The 27,440-nt window shown below is 38.1% G+C and overlaps 1 protein-coding gene across 4 annotated transcripts in view; it reads left to right on the top strand.

Annotated features, from left to right (window-relative positions):
* Positions 1–27,440, top strand: part of LOC145987653 (putative Na(+)/H(+) antiporter nhx-9) — a 181,641-nt gene that overhangs the window by 113,228 nt on the left and 40,973 nt on the right. For all 4 annotated transcript variants that reach the window (XM_083122157.1, XM_083122158.1, XM_083122156.1 and 1 more), the window contains 7 exons: positions 9,034–9,354; positions 11,045–11,090; positions 11,803–11,844; positions 12,115–12,240; positions 23,330–23,411; positions 25,240–25,267; positions 26,450–26,668. In XM_083122157.1, the coding sequence (XP_082978283.1) occupies positions 9,048–9,354; positions 11,045–11,090; positions 11,803–11,844; positions 12,115–12,240; positions 23,330–23,411; positions 25,240–25,267; positions 26,450–26,668 (850 nt within the window). In that variant the 5' untranslated portion in view covers positions 9,034–9,047. The remainder of the gene's footprint in view (positions 1–9,033; positions 9,355–11,044; positions 11,091–11,802; positions 11,845–12,114; positions 12,241–23,329; positions 23,412–25,239; positions 25,268–26,449; positions 26,669–27,440) is intronic.

The raw sequence follows: 27,440 nt of genomic DNA, 5'->3' as shown, positions 1-27,440 counted from the left end.
ACTGCAGTTTTCTGTTCGCCCGCGGGACTGGCTTTTTCGTTCGTTTTCGTGCGGGAGCGAGGAGAAACGTATCGCGGAGAGGTGCATAGCAGCCCACGCGTGCAGACGTGACATCACCATGGCGACCGTGCATCAGATGTTCCAGTACTCGTCAGTGTCAACGACTACCTGCAGTGTTGCAGCCTAACCAGGATTTCAGATGCCCAGATGGTCCAGTGAATGCCAGATCGGTGAGTACAACAGTGTTTGGTTCAATATTTCCTCACTTTTTCCTTTCATTTCAATACGCATTGCTTGTCCCTCCCACCTTGAGGCATGGCAGATTTAGCACATCTTCTAAAGCAACGTGCCGCCTACAGGGGGCAAATAACGAGATTGCAGTCGTATATTAGCAGTGTTGATCCAGAGGCGCCGAACGTTCAACAGATCAAGGTTCGGCTGGAGCAACTGAACACATTATGGCCCAAGATAGAAGAAATTCAGGATTGCATTGAATTTGAAGCCACAGACGATGAACACACGGCAGTTCGAGAGACAATCGAACTTTCATATTTCGATCTCAAGTCGCAGATGCTAACATTAATTGAGGGAAATCATTCAAATACAGACGGCGCGGAAAATGAACACAGGGCTTCGTGCAAGTCTCAAGTCAAGTTGCCGTTAATAGAGCTTCCACATTTCAGTGGAAATTACACCCAATGGGTATCATTCAAAGACACATTTTCTTCGCTCATACATGATAATTCGGATATTTCAGATATTCAGAAATTCCAGTATTTACGTGTCGCACTGAAGGGTGAGGCATTGCAAATCATTGAAAGCATACCAATTACAGCATCCAACTACGGTGTAGCGTGGAAACAACTCCAAGAGCGTTTTGACAACAAGCGTCTCATAGCTGCTTCACACGTCAATGATATTTTGCATATAAAACCAGTGTCGAGAGAAAACGCAGAAGAGTTGCGATCGTTCACAAACACAGCTATCAGTTCCATCTCAGCGTTAAAATTATTAGCAGGAAATAGTTCACTATCAGATATAGTGTTAGTTCAACATCTTACTTCTCAGCTTGATGCCACCACATGAAAAGCTTTTGAATTAGAAGTGAATGATTCTGAATTCACCACTCTTGACAGTTTGTTTCAATTTCTAGAGCACAGAACCAAGGGTTTAGAGAAATTCAAACCAATTTCCAATGAAAGATCAACATTCAAACCACAGTTTAGTGGCAACACCAAACAACAAAGTCACAAACCTGCGCATCCTTCTCCTTCAAGATCGTATGTTTCTACTGTATCTCCTTCATGCCTGTATTGCAAGGATACTATGAAGAATAATAAGCATCCGCTGTTTGCGTGCAGTTCTTTCAAAGCAGCTACTATAGCTCAAAAGTACAAATTTCTTCGAGAAAACCAGATCTGTTTCAATTGTCTTGGACAGTCAGATCACCAGGGATTTAGGTCAGGATGCAAGGCAGGATCTTGCAAATATTGCGGCGAGAAACATAATTCCCTTCTTCATGAAGCTAAGAACAGCAGAGAACGTCAAACACAGAAGAAGCCCAGAAGTAAATCGGCAGTGGGCGATGATACTCGTTTTCAGGATAATGATGCCCAGACTAAAGCAACATATTGTTCTGTCAAGAACAGAGAAACTTCGCAAGTTCTCCTAGCCACAGCAGTCATAAAAATCAAGAACGCATACGGCGAGTGGCTCCCATGTCGTGCACTTTTGGATGGAGCCTCGCAGAGTAACATTATGACAGAGAACCTTGCTCAGCAGCTACGCATCAAGAAACAAAAACGCCGAATACCTATCCAAGGGATAAATGAAGCTACAGTGCAAGCCTTTCACACCATGGAGACTCAGATTAAATCCAGCATAAGTGGATTCACCATGGATATATCTTGTTCCATCTTGCCAAACATCACAGGTTCGATGCCAGCGCAGAGGCTCGAAACTTCCACATGGGGAATTCCGAGTGACATACATTTAGCAGATCCTAGCTTCCATACCCCTGGCAACATTGACCTACTTCTGTCTGCAGATGTGTTCTACACGATTCTCAAGCCAGAAAAACTTTCAAGAACAGGAAACTATCCAGCGTTGCAAAACACTGAATTTGGATGGATTGTAGCAGGAAGGATTCCCAATGCACCATCTACGAACGGACCTTCGAAGTCATTCTTTGTTCGCACAGAAGATACAGTCAATTTCCATTTACAGAGATTTTGGGATTTGGAGGAATTCCATGATAAGTTGCCGTCACCAGAAGAAATCACATGTGAAAAACATTTCCAGGAAACTACATCTCGTGATCGAGAAGGTCGATACACGGTCAAGCTACCCTTGAAGAAGGACAGATCCGTTCTTGGGGATTCTCTGCAAACAGCGATTTCACGATTTAACCAATTAGAAAGAAGACTTGATCGGAACATGGAATTGAAAAGAGAGTACACAGAATTCATGGTCGAGTACCAACAACTGAAACACATGCAACCAATTGGGACATTGGAAGATGTATCCAGAGACAAGGAGACAAGGTACTACATTCCACATCACTGTGTGATCAAGGAATCAAGCAAAACTACACGTTTAAGAGTGGTTTTTGATGGAAGCTCGCCCACAACTACGGGGGAATCGTTGAACAGTATACAGATGATTGGTCCCACGATACAAGAAGAATTGTTTTCAATCCTGCTCAGATTTCGTAGTCACAAAATCGCACTGACTGCAGACACGGCTAAAATGTATAGGCAAATTAACATGCATTCAGAAGACAGACCACTTCAATGCATCTTATGGAGAGAATCACGTGACGAACCAATTCATGTTTACAGTTTGAACACAGTCACTTATGGATTAACTTCAAGTTCATTCTTGGCCACAAGATGCCTCAAGCAGTTGGCAGAAGATGAATCATCAAATTTCACAGTAGCCACTCATGTCTTGACACATGACTTCTACGTTGACGATTTTCTGGGAGGAAATCATTGCATTGAAGGTGCAATAAAGCTGCGTGAAAGTCTCACAGAATTACTCCGGAAGGGAGGATTCAATCTACGTAAATGGTGCTCCAATAGCAAGGCAGTGTTACAATCTATTCCAGAAGAATTGAAGGCAGTACAGGACCTAGTGCAATTCGACACGGAAGGCACAAAAACATTGGGAATTTCATGGCGCCCATCCACGGACGAATTTCTTATGGACAGCAAGGTCGCCACAACAGTGGATGTAGGCTCGTTGAAGATCTTCTCAAAGCGCCAAGTTGCCAGCATAATTGCACAAGTGTTCGATCCAATCGGACTAATATCGCCAGTGGTGATTACATACAAGTCATTCCTGCAGCAGTTATGGCTCCACAATGTAGGATGGGATGATCCGCTTCCTATAGATTTGCAGAAAACATGGCGTCGTCTTCATTCGCAGCTCACATGTATTAACGAAGTAAAAGTACCACGGTTCGTTTTGGCTCCAGGAGACATCCATAAAGTTCAAATTCACGGTTTCTCTGATGCATCAGAGAGAAACTATGGCAGTGTTCTCTTCGTAAGATCAATTGATTCAGAGGGTCACATAAGTGTGAACTTATTGTGTTCAAAGTCCAAGGTGGCTCCGGTGAAGAGAACCACTCTTCCACGTTTGGAATTATGTGCGGCACTTCTACTAGCCAAACTGGTACACAAAGCATTGTCCATACTGCGTCTATGTATAGACACCATTCACCTATGGACCGACTCAAAAATTGTCCTAGCTTGGCTGGCGTCACCAGCCAGTAAATGGAAACCTTTTGTTGCCAACCGAGTGGCAATTGTACAGGAACTCACGCAGGTCAGTGATTGGAAGCACGTTCCGTCAAAAGACAATCCTGCAGATCTGATCTCACGAGGAGTCGATGCAAAAACTATCAGATCACTTCAGCTTTGGTGGCACGGATCCACCTGGCTCCAAGAAGAGGAGACACAGTGGCCATCATCCAGTTTAGCATTCCGTCCAGACGACAACACTATTCCAGAGCAGCGTAAGGTAGCAGCTACCACATTGGTCACTCATGTAACAACTGAAGAAGAAATCATATCTAGATATTCAAGTTTATCCAAGCTACTGAGAGTAGTGTCACTCTGCAAAAGGTTCATCAGCAATTGTAGAAACTCAAGAGAGAAAAGGAGTGAAGATCTTGCCACCTTTGAAATTCAAGGCGCCACACTTGCCTGCATCAAGATAACACAACGTGCATTCTTCTCTCAGGAAATCAAAGATTTGTCTGTCAAGCAGCAAGTACACAACAAGAGCATTTTGAGGAACCTTCATCCATTTCTCGACAATGAAAAGGTAATTCGTGTCGGAGGAAGATTGGAAAACAGTGAATTGGAGTTTCAAAGCAAACATCAAATTATTCTTCATCCGAAGAGTCATTTCGTGAAAATTCTGATAGCATCAGAACACAAGAGACTTATACATGCTGGTCCACAGCTTCTCATATCATCACTTCGTGAGAAACACTGGATACCTCGCATACGACAGGTGGTCAAACAGATCATTCACCAGTGCAACATATGCTATCGTTTGAAGGCTTCAGCCGCCCAGCAGCTGATGGGGCAGTTACCCTCCAGTAGAGTGAGACCCAGCAAGGCATTCCATCACGTAGGCGTTGATTACGCAGGGCCATACCACATCAAGACCGGAGCCGCAAGAAGCAGATCCACAAGAAAATGCTACATTGCAGTTTTCACTTGTCTTGCCACGAGGGCAATTCATCTAGAGATTGTCTCAGACTTGACATCGCAAGCCTTCATCGCAGCTCTACTACGCTTCACCGCGAGAAGAGGAAAGTGTGCAAGTATTTTTAGCGACAATGCTACCACGTTCCATGGTGCTAAAAATGAATTGCGGGAATTACGTAAACTCTTTCAATCACAAGAGTTCAACAAGGACATCAACAGATTTGCAGCAGAAGAGAATTTCCAATGGAAGTATTCTCCACCACGCAGTCCATCATTCGGCGGGATTTTTGAAAGTGCAGTGAAGTCTATGAAATACCATCTTCGCAGAGTAGCAGGAAACGCCGTGCTAACATACGAAGAACTAGTAACTCTGCTATGCCAAATAGAGGCCTGCCTCAACTCCAGTCCTCTTTCCACACTCCCTGATTCTCATGATGAATTCAGCTACATTACCCCTGGTCATTTTCTTATTGGAGGTCCTCTAACCTCATTTCCTGAACCAAACATTACAGATCTGGCTGCCAACAGATTATCCAGATGGCAGCGCATACAGCAGTTCCAGCAGCGAGTGTGGAGGAAGTGGTCTCAGGACTATCTGCATAGTCTGCAGCAGCGACAGAAATGGACAGCCGTTCAGTCGAATTTGAAGCCTGGCACACCAGTGCTATTGAAGGAGGACAATCTTCCACCACTCTCGTGGAGAGTCGGCGTCATCCAAGAAGTGTTTCCGGGAAGGGATAACCTAGTGCGCGTAGTCACCGTTCGTACTAGAGACGGAATCTACAAGAGAGCATTAAGCAAAATTGTGCCTTTACCACATTGGGAAGAAGACGCTCCATGAGCTAAAACATTGACAATGTATCCCCTAGTGTTAGGTTGGATGTGAACATTCCAACGGGGGGGAGTATGTTGGAGATTTATCTATAAAAGTAACCATGTTTATTCTTTCTTTATATATTTTATATTGCATATAGCTTCAATTGTTTATTTGTGTATTTCAAATGCCTTAAGTAACCTGCACTCCCATTGGCTATTCAATCTTAGCGCGGTGTCTAGTTGCCGCCATTTTAGCGCGGTAGTTACTTCCAGCCAGTGTGCGTAGAGAGGCCACTCGGGACACAGCCAGAAACCGTCGCGGACAATTATGGATACCGTAAGCCCAACGTGGCTACGTTTCATTAGTGGCGCGTTGTTGTAACGCCAGCTGCAACTTCGTGTAAACAGTTTTCCCTAGAGAGGAGTGCATGGGAAGTGTAATCAAGTATTATGTGCATATACCTTATAATACATAGTTATAGTTATCAGTGTGTGTGCCTGTGTTTTCTTTACAACTACCAAGAGGATCGCGGTGAACTTTGCCCTGTAGCTACACAATCCATACCAGAGAGATGTAAGTGGTACCTACAATTTCACTTACATTTAGATCCTACCGGTTCGGATCATCATTCATTTCTGGTCCTTCACAGCCGGACAGGTTCTACATTCAGTTTTGGTCTTGTACGGTCCGGAACGCAAACATATTTTGAACCCCAGAACTATTCCATTGATTTCTCAAAATTACACTATAGAATCTGTTCCTTCTATCTCTCCCCCATTCAATTAATCCTCCACTATACAATGAGTATCTCAACATATTTGCAAAACCAGCCAGATACTGGTATTTTTCAGATTTCATTACAATAAAATTCTGTAATTTGAAGATTGCTAAATCCATTAGAGTAACTAAATTCACAATCGTGAAATTAATTGGATGGCAGAAGTTTGCGCTGACCGTGTGATCGAGGTTTAATAGATTGAAAAATCTCATTGTAGAGTTGGTCTTGGTAATCCATGTGATACAAACTGAGACAGTATTTGCTAGATAAGTCAGGGATGACACAAGTGTGCCATGGAGATAGGTTGGTCTGATGCTCGAACTAGGCAACGCAGCCCAGTTGACGTTGCCACACATTGCGCGGGAACCAATGACTTTTGTCCTGCTCTTGCTTTGCTTTTTTCGTGTGGCACCAGTGCAATTCTGCCCAGCTGCCTTTTTTCATGGCTGTACGTTAGGATGGGATTCAAAGTTTGTGATTCTTATTCATTTAAGTGTGAAATGAGAAATTCAAATAAGAATTTCTGTGATGTTTAAATTTAAGTTGAGGTGATGGGTCTAAGCATCCATCTGTTTCTAGTTATGTAAATGGTTTTACCTATTAACTTCACCATAAAATGCTACAAATAGGAAATAGCGTGATACATAATGACTCATCCCAGAGAATGACAGATATAAACATTTCTTGATGAAATAATGAAAATTTTCAGTGTTTCTTTTACATAACACCATTCAGGGGGATAATGCCAGATTGTATGCTATCTTCCTGCTTTTCTTTTTATAGTGATGAAAATCCAGATAATTTTTTCTCAATTGGGTTCTAACTTTTCCAGTTATTACTTTTAAAGCTGCTCATAATTGTGTTCTCTCAGAATATGGAGAGCCAAATGTTGAAGAAAATTATGCACAAATATGTACACAATAATGTGTACACACAAAATGAAGATCTTAACCTTTATCTAAATCCTGATTTACACTTAATCTAAAATAAACCAGTAAAGATTAAAGTAATCTTATGGTTATCAATACTTTGTCTAGCAATTTTGTATGTATGATATAAAACTTGAGTTTAAAAACTTTAGTTTAAAGACTTGAAATTGTAGTTTTATTGTCCAATACCTGTAAATTTTTATTCATGCATTGAATTCATCAGTGGCGAAGATATAGTACAAGCAATGCAAGAACTGCTTGGACTATTAAAATATTATTTAATGTGCTTAACATTCAGTGTCTTAGTTTCTATCAGGCTCTATTTCGCCAAATATTTTGACCGCAAACTCTCTCAGCAGCCAGTTGGCAAGCAGCAACCCCTCTGATTGCAGCCACTGCACGAGAAACCAATGCTCCTGAAGTATCATGTGGTGAAGGGTAGATTCTGGTGAAGCTACGGTCCCCAAACCACTAATAAAAGCTCTGCTTTTCTGAGCTTTTCTTCTCAAACAGCAGAGCCAAGCAGAAAGCAGACACTACTAGCAGAAAACACAGAAGTGTTAACACTATCTCGAATATGAATATTTGCTTTATTATACACAAATTATTGAAATAAATTATTAACTTGTTTCAAATTCAATGTAGACAAACTTTAAAGCATAACTTTAAGTTCAAGATTTGTAAAAAGTAAATGTCAACGGGGTTAAGACAAATTTGGTATCCCCAGTACTGGAGAGCGCTGGAATCTGTGGAACAGTTGGTTGTTGTACATCTCATGCCTCAATCATCTCAAATTATGCCAGTGTTGACAACTACCAAATAATTTACACTATTTATCTTGAGTTTCCATACAAACAAATTCAATAAACTATTGTTTTTTCAGTAAAACTTATGCAAAGATAGCAACGAAAATCTCTTAGGAGTCCTACAAATAGCAAAAAAGTTAAGTCCTAAATACTATCAAACTCAAAATACTATTTCTATTAATGATACATTATTTTAAAAAAAGAACAGGTGCCTGTTTTTCCAATAACATGACCACGAATTTTGAACTAAGAAACATGGCCGTTGAGAGAGGAGTTAGGAGATTTATTATTATATTTATTTAAAATACCCTTGGTTTCCTAGAAAAACTGGGGCAAAGGGCTGTATAATTTATTTATCCTCCCATACCCCCATGCCATTTCTGGAAAGGGTCAATGTAACCCAAATGGTGAAATTGTAGAGATATTTTAGGACAAAGTATTGTTTTCTGTGACTTACAGGCACTAAGTTATAGAAACTATTATTATTGTTAATATTTGAAATAGGGTAACTATAAAAAAAACAGCTTTTTGCCAGACATGAATTAGTTAAGTGTACAGTTATGCAAAGCATAATGTAATGGAAATTACAAATGTATGTAATTTAAAAAAAAACTTAAGTTGTAATAGTAATGTAATAATTATAACAAAAATAAAAACAATAGTAGCAGTAATAATATTAATAATAAAAGTTTCTGTGACTGCTTTCCTGAGAGAAAATCCTGTGGGTGATTTTGGTGTACTGCATTGCTTGCCTTCTTAAGACCACGCTTCACCACTGGAATTCATATACATATATTTTCAATGCATGTGCGTACTTGTATGTAATATGAGGTGCTGGGAGGTGATACAACGTGAAATTATAAATTTTGAGAAATTAAGTAATCTAACTGCAAGCTGCAATAAATCAGATGATGAAATCCAGAATTTGACACAAATGTAATAAATAATACATTAATGATAAACCTTTCTTCTTCCCCAGGGACAAACATTGCCATGACATCAGCTGAAAAATCTCTCCAAATAACTCTGTTGGTGGCAGTGATTTCTTCGATAGTGACTTGTAAAACTGTTGGATTTGAGGAAGGCTTGAACTCTCTCGCATCTCAAGATGGTCTACCTGCAGGATCACACAGCGAGACTTCATATAACAACAGAGAGAAGAGGAGCACAGAAGTCAACAGCACAGACGAAGAGGATCTTGTCCATCATGGGATCCATGTGGCGAACTTTCGATGGGATGAAATTGGCATTTTCTACACCTTCACTCTCTTCATTGTCATTGCCGGTCTTGCAAAAGTTGGTAAGCTGCATATTCTGAGATTGCAATTAAAGTGCAGTAGCCATTATTTCTCATTGCTCCATAACTGTGTGCTCTCAAAATATGTAAGCATTCTCCTAGATTATAATATTGGTCAGAAACCTTAAGTTTACTATTCTCACAGTAGAAATTGTAGGTAGCACATTCTTACTACTGTTTATATTTTTTTCTTCTTTCTGGTACTGCAAACCTTGGTGAATAGGTAGTTTATAAAATTAAAACTTTTATACTTGCACATGATACCAGTTGTTTGTTCCAATTATCCAAAATTAATTGGCATTAGCATAAATATAAATTAATATCTGGTCCCTAAAGACATTTGAACTTGTCACAGATAAGACACTAGAATGGTGGTAGAATGGTATTAAGGTAATTTCAGTTTTGAACTGTACAGCAGTTTCCTGCGCTACATCATTGAAAGTCAAACCAAGGATGGTATGCATTGCCACCTTATGTTTTATGAACTGAAGCATGGTATCTTTAGACAAATGTAACAATCTTTTCTTATTTTTGAATATGGACTCCCAGTTTAGTATCACGTGCATATGAGTGTGCTCTTCACAAATAAGGAGAGTTGCCCTGACCTGATGTAGAGTGAAGGATGCTACTTTTCTAACTTTAAAATTCCCACTCAATCTTTGTTTTAATAAAATTGACATATTATGTATTTTTTTTATTTATTTATATATAAAATTCGAACGGGCAGTTATCCAAATTCTGTGCAGGGATTTTACAGCCTTTTTTTCTATTATTCATATTTTATTTCTAGGCATTGACGTCTTTATGGGAAATGGGAGTCAACATTTTCGAAATTTACATAGTTCTTTCGATGTAGAAAAAAGTAAAAACAAGTTTTCTGAGGTAGATAAAAGATGTAACTTAATATTTGAACAGAGAGTAAACAATGAGTTACCTCCAAATTTACCACTTTAGTAAACTTAAATAAGTTCTCTTTAATAAAACTATAGCCAAAAAAACTTGAAATAATACAAAGTTTAATTATTTTCGTTGAACTTGTGTAGATAGGATTAGATTCTGGTTAATCTCCTTTGTATTGATAGTGGATATGGACATTAATATGTGATGATTACTGGAGACATTTCTCATCAGCTGGAAATAACTATTGTTTAAATCTTCCACTTTTACTTTTCCATCAAGGAATAGCTTTACACAAATTTATGGTCTTAACTAATAAGCTAGATCATGAACGTATGCCAAATTTATTTTTATGAATTTTTTAAAAAAAATTGTGATAATATTCATTCTTAATCATGTTTCAAATATTAGCCAATTATTTTTATATACGTTGAACACCTGGTTAGCATGAAATGACTCCAAAGTGTACTCAGATGTGTATCTGAAGGGTTATTTTTACTGGTAGACCACATAGTTCCACAAAGTAGCTAGTTTGTCAAGCGCCTGGAGCATGAGTGACTTCGAAAGTGGTGGATCCACTACCAAACATGAAGCACATGTCGTACTATAGAAACTTATCATATGCTCATGAAACTTTCCACAAATGATTCAAAAATGCTCCACTCAGCAGTTAATGTGAAGGGACAGTTATTATTTCTACTTGTGATATTCTGAATATCTTGCATAGAGATGTGTTGTAAAATATCAAAACTTTATTTCAATAATTGTTGTATCTGAAATAGTATATTTTTTGCAGCTTTCCATCATGCACACTGGTTGTCTTCACACATACCAGAATCATGGTAAGTTTTTCTATAATCAAGAATAGATATTGCTTTAAATGCAAGAAAACTCCTTGTGCAGGAAACTATAGTCTTAAGTGTATAGAAGTACAGCACAAAAATAAAAGCTGAGTTGATGACAATTTGGGTAGATCGCATTTCTATCATTGGGATAGAGGGTAGGATTTTTTATTTTGATGGATCTGATATATGTGAAACATAAATAGGCCTCATGGCCTTTTATTTTGGTTCTATATTGTGTGCTCTTGCATCCGGATTTTATCATGGGCAGGTTCTTAATACATACCAAATCTGATTAAGAAAAAGAGGATTTAAATCTGAACCCTTGAACTGCTCTAGATTCTTTAAATTGAGCCAAGGATAAGAGATTAATTTCATTAGTTAAAATCTTTCATAATTTGCAATGAAGTATTCTTCTATATTTTCAGGGGTAAGGTATATTATGTTTGCATATAAAATCTATTTGAAGGAGATCTCTCTTATATGAAGGAACTATGATTTCTGTCCATGGAAAGGTAAGAGGACATTGTAATATGAATGAAATATGATCACTAGTATTCTTACCAAGGAATTGAGAAACTTTTATATTCCACATTTTGTAATCTGGATTCATTGAAGAAACACAACAACAGTGATATTTTCATGTTACTTTATATAGTTTGTTACAAATTTTGTTGATGGTAGATTTTTAACTAACATTATTTATTTTCAGTCTTCTCATCATACTTGGCATTGTGGTCGGAGCCATTTTGTAGTGAGTATTACAATTTTCTGTATACATTTTTGTGCCTGAAAAAATGTTAATTCCATCCCTAATCAAATTTACAATAAAGTTTTGGTATGTATGTATGTATGTATGTATGATGGACAAAATAGATTCGTGCCTAACTACATGCTGTGTGGTTAACAATACTGAACTTTCCACGTATTGCTTTTTTAAGTCAAAACTAGGTGATTGGTTCAATATAATAGCATGTTAGATTTACTAAATAAGCCTTTTTAATGAATATTATTTCTTCCACAGCTTTTCTGGAGTTCCTCTTCCAGAGGATGTGCAGGACAAAATGGTTGTAGCAAGATCTGATGACGAAGAACAGTTTTCATTCCCTACATTCACACCTCGCCTTTTCTTCTTCATTCTTCTTCCCCCGTAAGTGTTAAATTATCTTCTTGTCACTTCTTGTATATAACTTTGTGCAGTTCTTATGTTTAATTCACTGTTTTTGTTTGAAGTGGTGCACATGTAACTTTAAAGGGCACTAGATTTCCTATCTTGTATTTTGTATGTAATTTAAATATTATTTGCTGTATTTATGCTATTCTGTATGTGAAAGTGATTGTGTTTGTGGTATGCGATTCAACTTGCACACTTGGTCTTCTTGATTGTGTTATGAAAAAAATACACAGGTCACATTAGCTGTAATCACACCTTGCCACTACTTGTGGAGACACAAGTGGTTCAGATCCCACTTCAAAATGTAGGTCCAGTTCCGATTAGCCTTACTGTGCATAAAGTGGACTTAAAACACCAAATCAATCAATCGGAGAAAACCAACGAACAAGGCCAACAATTAAGTTTCACGGTTTTTCTACTGTCAGCTGCTCTGCAGTTTTTTTGTTTTTTTTTCTGAAAATGCCTAATATACTGCTTACCTTCCTTCATAACTCCTGCCTGAAACAACAAATCAGGAACAGACCTTCCATTTCGGATTGTTTGCACTTTTTTGTAAATGTCGAAAATCCCTTCTCCAGAATGTCATCAATAACTCCCAGTCCCCCTATTCTATCACTTCACTGCACCGACAAACAATAGAGATCATGCAATGCAAATAATATGAACGAAACACTGCAAATTTCACACAACAGAAGAAAGCAAAAATTAAACTCCCATGGCTATCCCTGAAAACCACGCATTCTTGTGGAAGAACGAACCGGAGTTGCCAGTCCACAAAACATTTTGTACAAGGGAGATAATTAAGCACATGTGGAAAATACGTACGTCAGCATACATCCCAGAACACTTGAAAAGCTAAAATAAATTGTTAAGCACAATATAACATCCAATTCAGTGGCGTAGCAGCTGCCCCTGCAACCCCCACAATGCTGGGGGGCCCCCGAGCTGTAGGGGCCCCGCTATGTTTTCTCTGTGATCCTGACATTTTATATAATTCCAGAAATTCAGCAGTTAATGTCACTTATTTAAAACATGGATTTACGAAACAAAGTTGGTTCCAAGTAACATATCATATGACAACGTCTGCGATAATAAGCAGTGGTGTGCCCCCCCCCCCTTCCCATGGTGCAGTGGTAGCCTAATCACCTTGTAATCTAGGCATCCTGGGTTCGATACGTGGTGGAGGCACATAGTGGTTCGGATCCCACTTTAAAACTTAGGTCCAGTCCCAATAGCTTTACTGTGCATAAAGTGGACTTAAAACACCAAATTGATCAGTCAAATCAATCAATCAAGCAGTGGTGTGTTGTCTCAGCCAGAGGGGCCTTGACATTATGAGTCTCCTCCAAAATTCAGAATTAAGTTAGTTGCTCACGGATTGCAATCGATAGGAAACTTCTCTCATCTCATACCTTTATAGCTACGTAATTTTCAAAAACTTAGTGTAGTGAAGTGTAGTACAGTTGTGAATCTAGTAGAAAGATTCAGTTGCTCAACCGGTCGATGCCTTATACACAATACCTAAACAAACAAACTTGATAATTTTTGACCTTTTTTATTACCAGCAATATTACATGATATTTAAAATGTAACTTTCCACCAAATATTTTCAAGTGTATATCCCCCCCCCCCCCCCCAAAGCTTCAGTACGACATTGAAATAAGATCTGTGATAAATTTCCTACACTGTTCACAGCTATTAAGTTTTATTTCAAAGGGGCCCAAAAACTTAGGATGTTGAGCCCATGGGCAATTTTCCATTTGCCCTTAGGTCCAGTAGCCCAAATTCCGCCATGCAGGGTATACAACGTATACAGTGCTCTAAGTGCTCCAATCCCTCGAATCGGCATTTCATTGAGCGACAAATGAACTCACTATTAGTATTAGAAGCGTAATGTGAGCGGCTCTTAAGTTGAATCTTGGCCTGACATCAGGGACGGCGACAGGGGTGGGCACGGGTGGGCTAGCGCCCACCCAAAAATTCCTGTGCCCACCCGATTGCCCACCCAATCAAATTCACTACATACATATACTTAGAGATATGTGAATGTTGCAATAAATAAGTGTATTCTCGTGTTCATTACATGTATATTTTACTAATGAGTATTATCTATAGCCTACTAGAAATGTTCACATATCATCCCATAAAAAGCTAATTTAACTTTGTCATTAGAAAAAAAAAGGAATTACTAGAGATCTTGAAACAAGAAAACTGTGACCAACTGAATAATTCTATGATTAGAAGCAGCTAGTGGGGTTAGGATGCGCAACATTATGGAGGGTATGGTCTAGATGAGATCAGAATTTAGGGTGAGCTTGAGGGCTGCCGCTCCGGGCCTTCACGAAAAGTTATAACTGAAACTGTGGAGGGGATTGGGATGGGGTCTTGGTGTTGTAAACTCCAGGTCTTCATATATATAAATCCCAGCCTGCGTATGATTAAAATAATCTCTAAATAAACAAATAAAAACCTTAGCGTTGCTTCCTCCAGCAACACAATAAATTATTTTTAATTAGGTCTACATTGAAATTCCAGAAGTGTATCTTTCTTTATTTCATTACAATTTTTATATTTATATTTAACATACCTGTCATTTTCAAATATGTACATAGTATACAAAATAACAACTTTGTATGCGTTCTACTAATAAATACTAATAAGAAACAATCACAATAACCACTATAATACGGAGGTATATTAATTTTGATGTAACAGTTATGTGGGTTTGGAAAAAGCAACAGAATTATTGAATTGATAATGGGTGACTAACTCGATTTAAACATCCTAGTTCCGCACATAAATTTTGCCTATTAGTTATGTAATCATGCGATTTTTCTTGTGATTAACTTACGTAGAATTAAAAAGAAGGGGTTGGAAGGAAAGCTTTGTTTGAGGGCGCAAGAGAACTAATCAATCACGATGAGAATGGGTTAAACTGTATAAGCATCAGAGGTTCAGCCAAAAAAGTCAGCAGAATCTGTAGATGCAAATGAAGTAAAGAAAAAAGGTGTCACGAAGTATCAATTAGAAAAATTTGTTTGTTTGTTTTTAAATCCACTTTTATGCTCAGATAGGCTAATCGGGACTGAACCTACAGTTGAAAGTGAAGTCCGAACCAGTGTGCATTGTGCTTCCACCAGGGGAGGGGCAGTAGAAACCAGAACCTCTTCACTATAAGGCGACAACGTTATGCCATTGGGGAAAAATATACAGAAAAAACTCGCAGGGAACGTGTTATATTATCACAATAAGATATGCGTTCATTTAAGAGGGTCTATTGCCAGAAATAAATATTTGAAACTTTCGGAAAACAAAGTTATTGTTCACGGAGTTAGCTGTCTTGATCCAAGAATGAAACAATAATAATAATAATAATAATAATAAATTTTCTTTATTCAGCGGGCGAGGTTCAGCCAAGGGCTGCTCTGCCACCTAACCCTTGTCAATATGAGAATACATATGAGATGATTATAAACTTATGGAGCAGTAAGCTAAACGTAAAGTAATAATAATAATAATAATAATAATAATAAAAATAAAAAATGAAGAAAGAAAAAAAATACATAGGAATTATTTGCAAAAAAAAGTGTAACTAGAAATAAAAAAGACAATAGTAATAATAATACAATAATACAATTCCTTATAGTGAGTGACTTGATACCTTCAGTATGTGCCCCGACTCTGCCATTGTTCCATTAACAGCAGATCTTTTATTTTACCTTTAAAATATAATGGGTTTTTTACACTAGCGATATTAGCAGGCAATGCATTCCATGCTTTGGGAGCCGAAAAGGAGAAAGAGGATTTGTAGGCCGTGGTAGAGTGATGGGGTAAATCGAAGTTGTTCCGCTTACGTGTAACATACTGATGGATTTCCCTACGGGAGTGCATCTTCTCAAACAGGTACTGAGCTTTACCTTCTGTCAGTATGCGGCGTATAAAACAGAGATAGTGCAACTTTCTTCTGTTTGCCATGGTAAGAACCTGATTATTATTTAAGAATGGAAGAATATGATCGGATCTTTTTGCTTGAAAAATGTATCGGAAGCAGGCATTTTGCACCATTTGTATTTTTTTACTGAGCTTTTGCGAGAGTTGAGGGCCGTAAACATTATCACAATAGTCGAACAATGGGTAGATTAATGCTTGGATAAGTCTTAGCTTGCATTCCGCAGGGAGGAACAATGTGAAATTGAAACTACAACCTCTACTTTCGAAGGGGTATGAAGTAATGAAACTCCACTTTTGGAGCAGTAAGTAGTTGCTGATTCGATTGATTTGTTCTACGTGAAGTCATTTTTCTGCTAATTTGGCTAATGGTGACGATGAGGTTCAATTGTGATTAGGTGAAAGTGACGAAGGGGTGGGGTGGGGAACAAATACAAACAGACATTGAAAATACAACCCCCCAAATTCGGAAAGATCACGCCATACAACCTAAGTCATCTGTGAAAGAGAGATGAATTACCGGGTATGGGGATCAAATTCTATGAATTCGTCCAAAATCACATTCTACAAAATGTAAACTATTTGTTACCTCAGTGCATGTGTTCATCTAACCATACGTGTGTAACGAAAACTTACTTCAGAAAACGAATTACAACTTGGCTAACAAATTTTTCAATGTTACTTGATTATTACTTTTGGACGATATTTTGTCAAAATAGCCTTTCATAAGCCTGGGAATATTTTATGCAGAAGAAACAAAGAATTGTTTTTTTCCGTGTGTGTTTACATTCCCAATAAGACATTAATTTTAATCCAAATATCCAGTGGCCGCAATTTGGAGGAGGGGGAATTTCACCCGCCACATTTTGCCACTTGTTGCACCCGCACTATGGCCTCTTAATGCTAAGACTTTTCTACCAAAAAAGTAAACTGTCCTTGCCCCCGGCACCCGATTGCCCTAACTTCAAATATTCAGATACATTTATCAGTTGTAATAACCTTGCAAGCCAAGAAAAGTGATCATTAACCCCCAAGTTTCAGTTAAAAACTCATATAATGAAAATAATATGATCAGGAACATGCATTTAAATTTTTAAATTATGATAAAGTAATTTAATCCTTCACCTTTGTCTACCATCACAATTTCTATCACTGTCGCCTAATATATAAAATGGAGTAGGTATGTGCCTTGTATTTTTGCACTTGAAGGACAAAATGTTATGGAACCAATTCACATTTATTTCACTACATTGACATGAAGGAAAGAATGTGATTAGAATATATGGCTGCGCACTTCCTTGAAATATTTGTGATCATCGGAGATAAAGGAGTGGAACAAGATGCGAGAATAGATTAGAAAAGAGGGAAGACACCAAACACACACACACACACATACATGTAATGTGTGTGTGGATGGCAGTTAAGAGAAACATTTCAAGAATGGAACGAGAGAAAGTGAAAGGGAGAAAGAGGTAACAAGCTGAGAAAGAAAGATATAAGAAGGCATTAAAGAGTAAAAGAGAAAAGATGAAAAGGAAAGGGAAAAGAAGTGAAGGAAAATCGGGAGTGTTGGCTATATATATATATATATATATATATATGGCCTTACATTTATACCTGCCTTCCTATGCATAAAGTGGACTTAAAACACCAAATCATTCAATCAAATCAATCAATCAATTTATACCTGCCCACCCTAATCTATCAATATACAACTTCTGCCCACCCGGTCAAAAATTTCTGACGCCGCCCCTGCCTGACATAGCCAGAGGATGGCTTTGTGGGCTGAAGGTGCATCCACCTCTAAGTATAAAAAAGGAGTGTTTACTATCCTTTAAACAATTTCCCCAAACAGTATATTTTAAATACGTGTATTATATGTAATCTACATTTAAAAAAAAACGTTTCGGACAAAAAATACAAAGGATCACTAGCAAAATAGTTGGCTGTGTGAATCCTCCACCCTCCTTTAAAAAAAAAAAAAAATCCTGGCTATGCCACCGCATTGAAGTAAGAGAAAATATTTCTAATTTCTTCACCCAGTTATTTATCCGAGATTCAGACAACCCTGATTTAGTTTCGACAAACTACTAAACTGATATATAGCCTAAGTCGATGACAAAAAATTGGAAGGAAGGGTTAAAGTTAATTCATTTTACAACTGGGGGGTTGCTAACTATTGTGTGCCCGTTCCATTCTGGCATCATCCGTTTCATTTTTCCACTGAGGGGGGTCCCCAATATTTTACTTGCAGGGGGCACCCAGAAAACTGTGCTATGCCACTGATCCAATTACATCACTTTGCAATGTCTGGGGAGGGGGTGGGGGTGCTCATTGTAAGCATTGTTTACTTATGTTTGTTGTTCCTTTTAATCGGTCATTCATATCGTCGGGTCAACAGTCAACACACATCCTTATCAACCTAAAGGCTGAAATACAATGGAACTCAAATAAAATGGGGCCTCCCGGATGGTGCAGTGGTATCGTTGTGTCCTTGTAATCAATGGGTCCTGGGTTCAATACTTCGTGGAGGCACATAGTGGTTCGGATTCCACTTTAAACTGTAGGTCCAGTCCCAATCAGACTACCTCTGCATAAAGTGGACTTAAAACAACAATTCAATCAAATAAAATATTGATCCTGAAAGGAGATACAGATATTCTCGACTTTGAGATTTGAGTGAAACTTGCAAATTGTTCACATATTTTCCCCCAGACACAGTGACGACGCCAAATGGGGGTTCACGCAAAACAAATCCTCAGTCGGTCAGTCCATTCTCCTTCTCACCTTCCTATACGGAAAAAAAACTTGATAGTGTAACTTTAACCTCATATACATATTTTAGATCTGATAAGTTTACGCGTATATTAAGTATAATCTTCCACCATGATATATTCTTGCTCTCCTCAGATTCCTGTATCAGCAATCATTTTTTAGAATGTATATTTATTGCAACTCAACAAGTGATCTATCTATGCGTGACTGCTAAATGATAGTAAGCTAAAAATTACAGATTAAAATATATGTTGACTGGTGCCAACACTGCAAATGCTGCTGAAATCTTTGGTATCCTCGATGCTTATAACAGGGAAAGAAGTGAGGGAGGGGGTGAGTGCAGGCAGATCCAAACATGTGGTTGGGGTTGATCTGAGCCAATGGGGTTTGCCTTCCGAATTTCTAGAGTATGAAACAGAATAAACAGAGTTTGTGGCGGAAATCTGCAGAAACTCGAATCGGGTGGGTGCGAACCAGCCCGAAGTCACAATCGGGATGATTCGTGACTGCCTTCAGGAAGCCCACGCAGGCTACACGAGACAGGCAGCAACATGTTCATGCAGAAATCTGAATTTCTTGCAGTGGAAATGCTTTCGGAGTGATAATTGTTGAATTTTCATGTTCGGGGAGGACTAAAAAAATATTTAATTTTTTTCTTACTGTGTTACTTACACATTGCGTACCTTGCATATCCCGAATGCACACCACTGATCTATACTCCACATGTAACTAATTGTATTAATTTTAATATTTGAATGGCTTATTGCAGAAAGGGACCTGAGTCACTTTTGCACAATTCAGAGAAAAACAAGAAAAATCGTATAATATTGATAGTGTAAGAAAGAAATGTACCGTTGTTGGCTCAAATATTCAGCATAATGAATAGTTAATTTTGCAACTCTCAATGCACCCGCCTGCAGTATGCTGCTAGAGACAGTGGAGATGAAAAAGTTGTGACTCCGGTACCTTTCTGCAATAAAAGTGGAAACTGTGAGAAATAAGACGAGAAATATCCTCTTCATTTTGTTAGTCTGTTCTTCAGACACCACACGTGTCTACCTGTGGACTCACGAAACGAAACGCAAAATTTTCCTTAAAATACTTGTAGTCGAAACTGTATTTTATTCTGGTCGTAGGGTATTTTTGTTTATGTTCATACGTCTTTTGAATTGACAGGTTTTCATGCAGGTATTTGATGTCTGCATAATCTCAACGTTTAGTTGGAAAAGACGCGATATGTCCATGCACTGCCTGTATATCCTCAGCCTTAATCATATTCCCGCTTTTGCTCTGTCCGCGCATATGAGGTATTTTGCCCTCTAACAGTAACTTCCGCAAACGCCTTATTCTTTTCTCTTGACACATCATAAAGTCTGCAAAACGCCTCACAACAAACTTGTATTTTGCTACTTGCCAGTAGTACGTGGTACTTTAACGACTTTTCGTGTAACGCAGCATCTTCTTTGCGTGGACGATGTGTCTTAACATTTTCAACATGGATCATTCTCTGCAAATGTATATCCTGATCATCTTTAATTTGCATTCTATACAATATGTCAAAAATTGCACGTTGTTCGTCTTCGTTGAATTGCTCATAACATTTTTTTGGGCACTTTTTTTTCCAGATGTCGAATTCCTTTCCTACGTTTTCTTGGCCTGTCAACGCTCACGTCGCTAACACTACTCTCGTCCTGCATATCTGTAATACAAGCAACATAACATCTCACAACAGTTGCCACCGCTCTGCACTAACACACATCACCCTCTACAGACCACGGCTACAGACGCACCATTCTTACGGAAATCGCTCGTAACTTGTTTCAGAGTTGCCAATTTTATTTTCCACACAGTTATTTCTCTTTCTCTGTGGAAAGGGACCAGTGTCCGTCGCTACAGAGTAGCTAAGTTTATTGCAGAAAAGGACCCGAGTCAGTGACTCTGGTACCTTTCTGCATTAAAGTACACTTTTCACTGTGCATTTTCTTGGCTATAGCCTCGTGTGACTGACGTCCTTTCTGCACTAAAAGATGCGTCTGTAACTAGGAAAATAAAAAATACCATTAACTCAGATTACTCAAAAATGTGACTCGGGTCCCTTTCTGCAATAAGCCATTCATTTGTATTATGATTTTCTTGTATCTATGACAAGGGTTGGTTGTAAAGATGACCCTAGAGGCCGAAACACACCTCACCTATTAAATAAGGACTACATCTATCTGTATCTTGTTCAAGGCTCTAACATGGTCGGCTTTGCAATGAAATATTTTGCATGAAAATCCATGAACTTTTTATTGTATAGCAAGCGGAACAAAAATATAGATAGGGATTTTGAACCACATGACTATCTATCCCTACATATGAAAATTTTATCCACCTATTTACTTCACCCATATGGTTCCATTGGATCTGCAGGACCTGAAGTTCAAAGGAGAGTTTTCCACTGACACTACTTTTTTCAGAAGGTTTTCTTGTCTGTTGTGGCCACTTGCCTTCTTGGATGAGCTTCCTTCAAGGAGGACTAAAAAGGGATTGTCTTCAGAGAAAGTTCCATGTCATGTTTGCAAATGTTTTTATAAGTGCATGTCCAGTGTCTGTGGTTTTCTTGTGATGCATAGGTGTAAATAATGCATAATTATGATGGGTTTGTTTTATTGTTTGGATTTAATTTATTGTAATTAATTTCCTAATTCCACATAGGTTTGATTTAGTATTGTAAAGGAACAAATATCTTTCTCATTCAAAGGAACACCTTCACAAAATTTTTGAGCCTCAAGAGGTGCAGGTTTCAGAATTTTCCTCTTGTTTCCCAGTTAGTATTGAGACTCAAACTTTTTCAATGTTTGAGAGCTAAGAGGGTCAATATTTATATTTTGAGCCTTGGCAACACTGATTGAAGTTAGGCGCGATTTGACGTTTGCACGGAATCGTCTGGCATTATTGACCATAACATACTTCAAATGTTTTGTCAATAGCTTCATTTGTGTTGTTTATGTTGCCTTGGAGATTGCGCGACAACAATAAAATGGAATTAACTCGAGAACATTTTCGTGCGATGATTTTTTAAGATTTTCGACGTGGATTATCAAGACAAGAGTGCATCGATCAACTTACTTCCACATTTGGCGATGAAGCCCCATCCTTTGCCACTGTGAAACGCTGGTATAACGAATTTAATCGTGGCCGCCATTCGCTCACCGACGAGATTCGCGAAGGTCATCCAAAATCAGTTGTTCAAGAAAACATTGATGCTGTTCAAAACCTAATACTGCAAGACCATCATGTGACATACTGTGAGATTGAGGCAACCATAGGCATTAGTTCCACCAGCATATATAAAATATTACATGATCATTTAGCTGTGAGAAAGGTATGTTCTCGTTGGATCCCACACAATTTGACAAAAACTCAGACGCTCGCGTCAATTGGTGCAAACAAATGCTCAATAAATACAATCGTGGTGCTTCAAAAGACGTACTCGTATATAAGATTGTAACAGGTGACTAATCATGGATATATGCATATGAGCCGGAACGTAAACAGCAGTCGACTGTATGGGTGTTTCAAGATGAATCCAATCCAACAAAAGTTGTTCGCGCTCGAAGCACATCGAAACAAATGGTCGCCTGTTTTTTCGGGAAAACTGGTCATGTGGCAACTGTGCCTTTAGAGGAATGTAGAACGGTCAACTCTGAATGGTACGCAACAATTTGTTTGCCAGAGGTCTTCCGTCAAATATGGAAAACAAACAAACGCCGTCAGATCATTCTTCATCAAGACAATGCCAGCTGTCACACATCTCGTCTAACAACCGACTTTATGAACAGTCAAAAAATCGAAATGATGGGTCATCCGCCATACAGTCCTGATTTGGCACCCAATGACTTCTTCTTGTTTCCGAATGTCAAGAATAAATTGCGTGGACAACGATTTTAGTCGGCGGAAGACGCCGTTGATGCTTTCAAAAACCATATTATGTAGGTGTCTCAAGAAGATTGGAAAAACTGCTTTGACAAATGGTTCGAACGAATGCAAAAGTGTATTGACCATAAAGGAGAATACTTCGAAAAACAATAAAGCAGTTTTCAATGCCAAATTCCTGTTTTTTCATTGTTAGGCTCAAAATATAAATAGTGACCCTCGTAATAATAAAAATGGAGACTAAGTGGTTAATTTAATGTTTAAAAAATTGTGTAATGGCAACAGTTGGTTGAAATAGCATGGAATGACCCTTGTAATGTTTAAGAACTGCCCATGAGGTTGAAAAATACCTGCTTAAAAGAAGACCTCTTCTATTTTATTCTTGTGCTTCTGCAACTATTTAAATTGCTTCTTTTTTTTCCAGTATCATTTTAGAATCTGCCTATTCCCTCTATGATCGTGCCTTTGCTGATAATTTCTACACTGTTCTTCTGTTTGCTGTTGTGGTAAGTGGAAACTGACTGCTACACTTAAATGTGCATTTTGTGCTTTTTTTAAAAAAAACTGTTTGGAAACTCTTGATAGTTCAAACTGAACCAATAGTGATCAACATTGATTCTCACTCTCACCCACTCCCTTCAAAAAATGAATTTACCCATTCCAATAGTTTATTTTACAATGGCATTCATTCTGTTTTGAGACACACTTTGTTTCCTTAATCTTCTAATACATAAAATGGATGTGTGTGTGTGTTCTGGCATAACTCTCGAACGCCTGGAACGATTTCAACCAAACTTGGTACACACATCACTTGCAATATGGAAATAAATACTGTAGGGGTAAGATACCCCTGGCACCCATGGGGGTGGGAAGGGGTGACATGTAAAAATAATCAAACTACTGATATTAGTGTGGAATCCATAGTTTACGGGGTCGCTAAGATTAATAGTGCCACTCCCAATGCTGTTAAACTTCAAGACACCCATGGCACCTCTGAGGCTGGAGGTGGGAAGGGGGTGACATGTAAATATAATTGAAAACTACCAATATTAGTGTGGAATACATAGTTTTCAGAGTGTCTAAGATGAACAGTGACATTCCCAATGCCGTTCAAAACAGACACCCCTCGCACCCCTTGGGGTGGGAAGAGGGTGACATGTACCATGAGCAATATTAGTGTGGAATCCATAGTTTTTGAGGTTGCTAAGATGAATAGTGACACTCCCAATGCCGTTCAACTCAAAGTTCATTTTACACTCTAGTAAGAATTCATTATTTTCCTGTCTAATAGAAGAATGGGATAAATAAATACCCGGGCAGGGCAACACCAAGCAATCAGCTGGTTGTAAATAAATACTAAGCATCCATCTACATTAAGCCTAGAATGCTAACGCGTCATCTGGCAGATACGCATATGGGCTTTTTTCTTGTCCCCCCCCCCCCCCCACCTTCCACTAAATTCTTTCGCTCCCTGCTAGTCTACCTTAATTTGGATCAGAGATGGATAGGGAAGTAAGGGTGTCCTTTTACAAGCATTTCTTCAGTGCGTTTAACGGTTTTCATAGTCTGCATAGTCTGGCAGTCTACGTACACTAAAACTTCCACAACAACTTGGTAAGATTTTGCAATCATCCTGAATGTGCAAAAAAAAAAAAAAAAAAAAAAAAAAAAAAAAAAAAAAAAAAAAAAAAAAAAATAATAATGCAGATGCTCAACAAGAAGGAAGAGAAAATTGTTCATTCTGACCCTCCAGCAACAGGACGATGACCAGATTCTTCTGCTGCCTTTGATCCAAAGCTGTGTGGTGAACACCTGTCAGCGTTGTTTTGAGTGCACACAAGACTTAAAAAAATTGAATTTTGTATTCCTGCATGCTATTCATATCTTTTGTAAGTAAATACTAACTTTTGTAGTAAATTAAATAGTTTTAGCAAAATTCAGGCTGAGATTTAATTCTGAAGAAATCAGTAGTCCCGCAGACGAATGGTTAGCTTTAACATTTGGCACAGGCCAAGTTAGCTTTCTAGGGTTAAAATATTTCCTAATTTTTGGACCTCTAATTATAAACTTTAAGAATAGAAGTTGGTCACTTTTCTTAGTGTCCGTAAAAAAATTTATTTTTAGAACTTTATTTTCTTTCAAACTCAATGTTTAAATTTTTTCTTACGGTGTTTCATCCACTTGCCTGAATGTGGCTCTTTATTATTAGCATGCAATTTTAATTGGATGTTATCCATTGCCAATCTTTTATCTACTATGTATTAATAATGTTTATATTTGTGTAACATTTTTCACTTTCATTAGGAAATAAGATACGTCTTTTCCTTTTTCCAGGGCACACTATTCAACACATTTACAATAGGCAAGTATAATTTAAAAGTTCACTTCTTAAGGAGACTAACTGCTGTGATTAGTCATTGCAACTTTTGGGTGGCATAATGAGTGAAGGGACTGTTGCCTCTAGATACACAATAGTTGGCTGTGGTTGTTTTTTAACAATTCATCAATACAACTTGAAATGGGTAATTTAAATATGTGCTTTCACATGTTAAAACTGTCTGCCATAAATAAGTTCTCCTTCAGAGTATGTAGATGAATGACCTGAGTAATCTATCAGGGGCTCCCAATACCCACATTTTGTGAAGGCGGCTTAACCTTATTGTATATTAAAGTTCTAGTACATGTTTAGCACTATCCTTAAGCCTCCACTGTCATTACGGTTATGCTGGTCATCTAGCACAAGAGTACATGCTGCATACTGTGAAATTTCATAGCAAGAGCACTGATGGTGAGAAGACAATTTTCTCTACTTTTTGCTAAAAAATTTTAATAAGCAAATTGACCCTTACTTTTGAAATACACCTCACATATTAAAGGTTTAAAATTTGTGATTCATTTTAGGACCACTTTTAGCACTTGGTGTTTTCTGAGCCTGGATTGAGTTGAAAGCTTCAGAAATTAATATTCTGGTTATAAAGAATGCAGATGTTTAATTCTACACACCTGAATTCTGTATGTAATATTTTGTTTGTGGTCAATGGAGAAAACTTAATTTTCCACTTAAGATTGTGATTATTCATTTTAGAATAGTTCATAGCTTGTTGTAGTGTTTTATGAATTCCCAAAGAAACAGTTGCTGTTGACATTAGCATAGCTAGTTTATTTTCAGGGGGTCAAAATAGATTGTTATGATCAAATTATATACATGTCAATTGAGAAATTCCAAAACCTATAAAGTGTACTCTTTGTGGAAGAGTGGGGGGAGGATGTCTGGAACCCACTGAACCTAATTATGGCTAATTATGCCTATGGCTGTAGGTAAGAGATTAGTTTAGTCCAAGGATTTCAATTGTATATTTGGCTCTGAATTTTTGTCACTTTTATGCTTTTGAACTTGTAAGATAATGATTGAATAGTGTAGTAAAATGCAAAGTGATGACACGTGGGGCTGAAAATTTTGTTTGAAGTGTAACTCAAGTCTGGTTTTAATTTTAGGACTTTTTGCCATGAAGTGGATATGTATAATGGTTCTTTCCTTTTTCAGGCCCATTGCTGCAGGGTGTGTCAGAGCTTGGGGTGATGGGAGGGATGCACGTGAAGGGGCCAGATGAGAGCACTACGTACAAACTCACAATGACTGATTGTCTCGTCTTCTCCTCCCTCATCTCTGCTGTGGACCCAGTGGCCGTCCTCGCCATCTTCCAGGAGGTTGGGGTCAACAAGGATCTCTACTATCTTGTATTTGGAGAATCCTTATTAAATGGTAGAGTAGAAATTATTTTTCTGGGTAATGTGGTTAGCTCAAAATTCCAGTACAGTAACAGTCACTTTTTTGGAGGCTTATGAAATTGCTTTAATTTGAATAGATATTAAATGGCTTCTGCATAGCCAAATGGTTAGTACTCTCTCCTTTGGTGTGAGCGGTCCAGGATTCAATTTCCTTTGGGACAACACAACATTTCTGCATTGACCCAGAATCGTGGGGACAATTGGAAAGCTACTTGAAAGGAAGCAGTAGCAGGTTCTGGTCTCAGAAAACTGCTGTGATGGGACTCGATGCACTGACCATGTGTCATCCGATGAAGAAGCCACTCGGGCAGATGGTAGCCCTTAGAGGGTTTTTGCAGGATGAGGTTTTAGAATCAATAGATATTAAAAACATAAGTTTGAAATCTATTGTTGGTGATAAACACTACACCACTTAAATCTTTGAAAAAGTTGTTAGGATAAAAGACTCAACACCTCACTATATTGTTGTTGATGTTGCATTAGTTTGTATAGAGAAGAAAATAAATTTGAATATCTTAACCTAATCTTATCTCCAGAAGGGTATGTTCCAAATCAGATTTGCAAATTCATGGCAAGCTACCAAAGGTGACTGAATTCTTTTTATGATTACTTGAAATTATTTTTTTTAAGACTAAGGTAGCAATCAGAATAATTTAACTTGAAATTAGTATTTGCAGGATCTTTAACTTAAGGCGATCTTAGATTTTCACATTTATCAGTTTCTGATATATCAAGAATATCACTTT

This window comes from Lepisma saccharinum, chromosome 5 (assembly GCF_977018435.1).
Source record: "Lepisma saccharinum chromosome 5, izLepSacc3.1, whole genome shotgun sequence".
Classification (NCBI taxonomy): domain Eukaryota; kingdom Metazoa; phylum Arthropoda; class Insecta; order Zygentoma; family Lepismatidae; genus Lepisma; species Lepisma saccharinum.
Note: the sequence above shows the minus strand (reverse complement) of the source record. Positions and strands in the feature narration are given on the sequence as shown.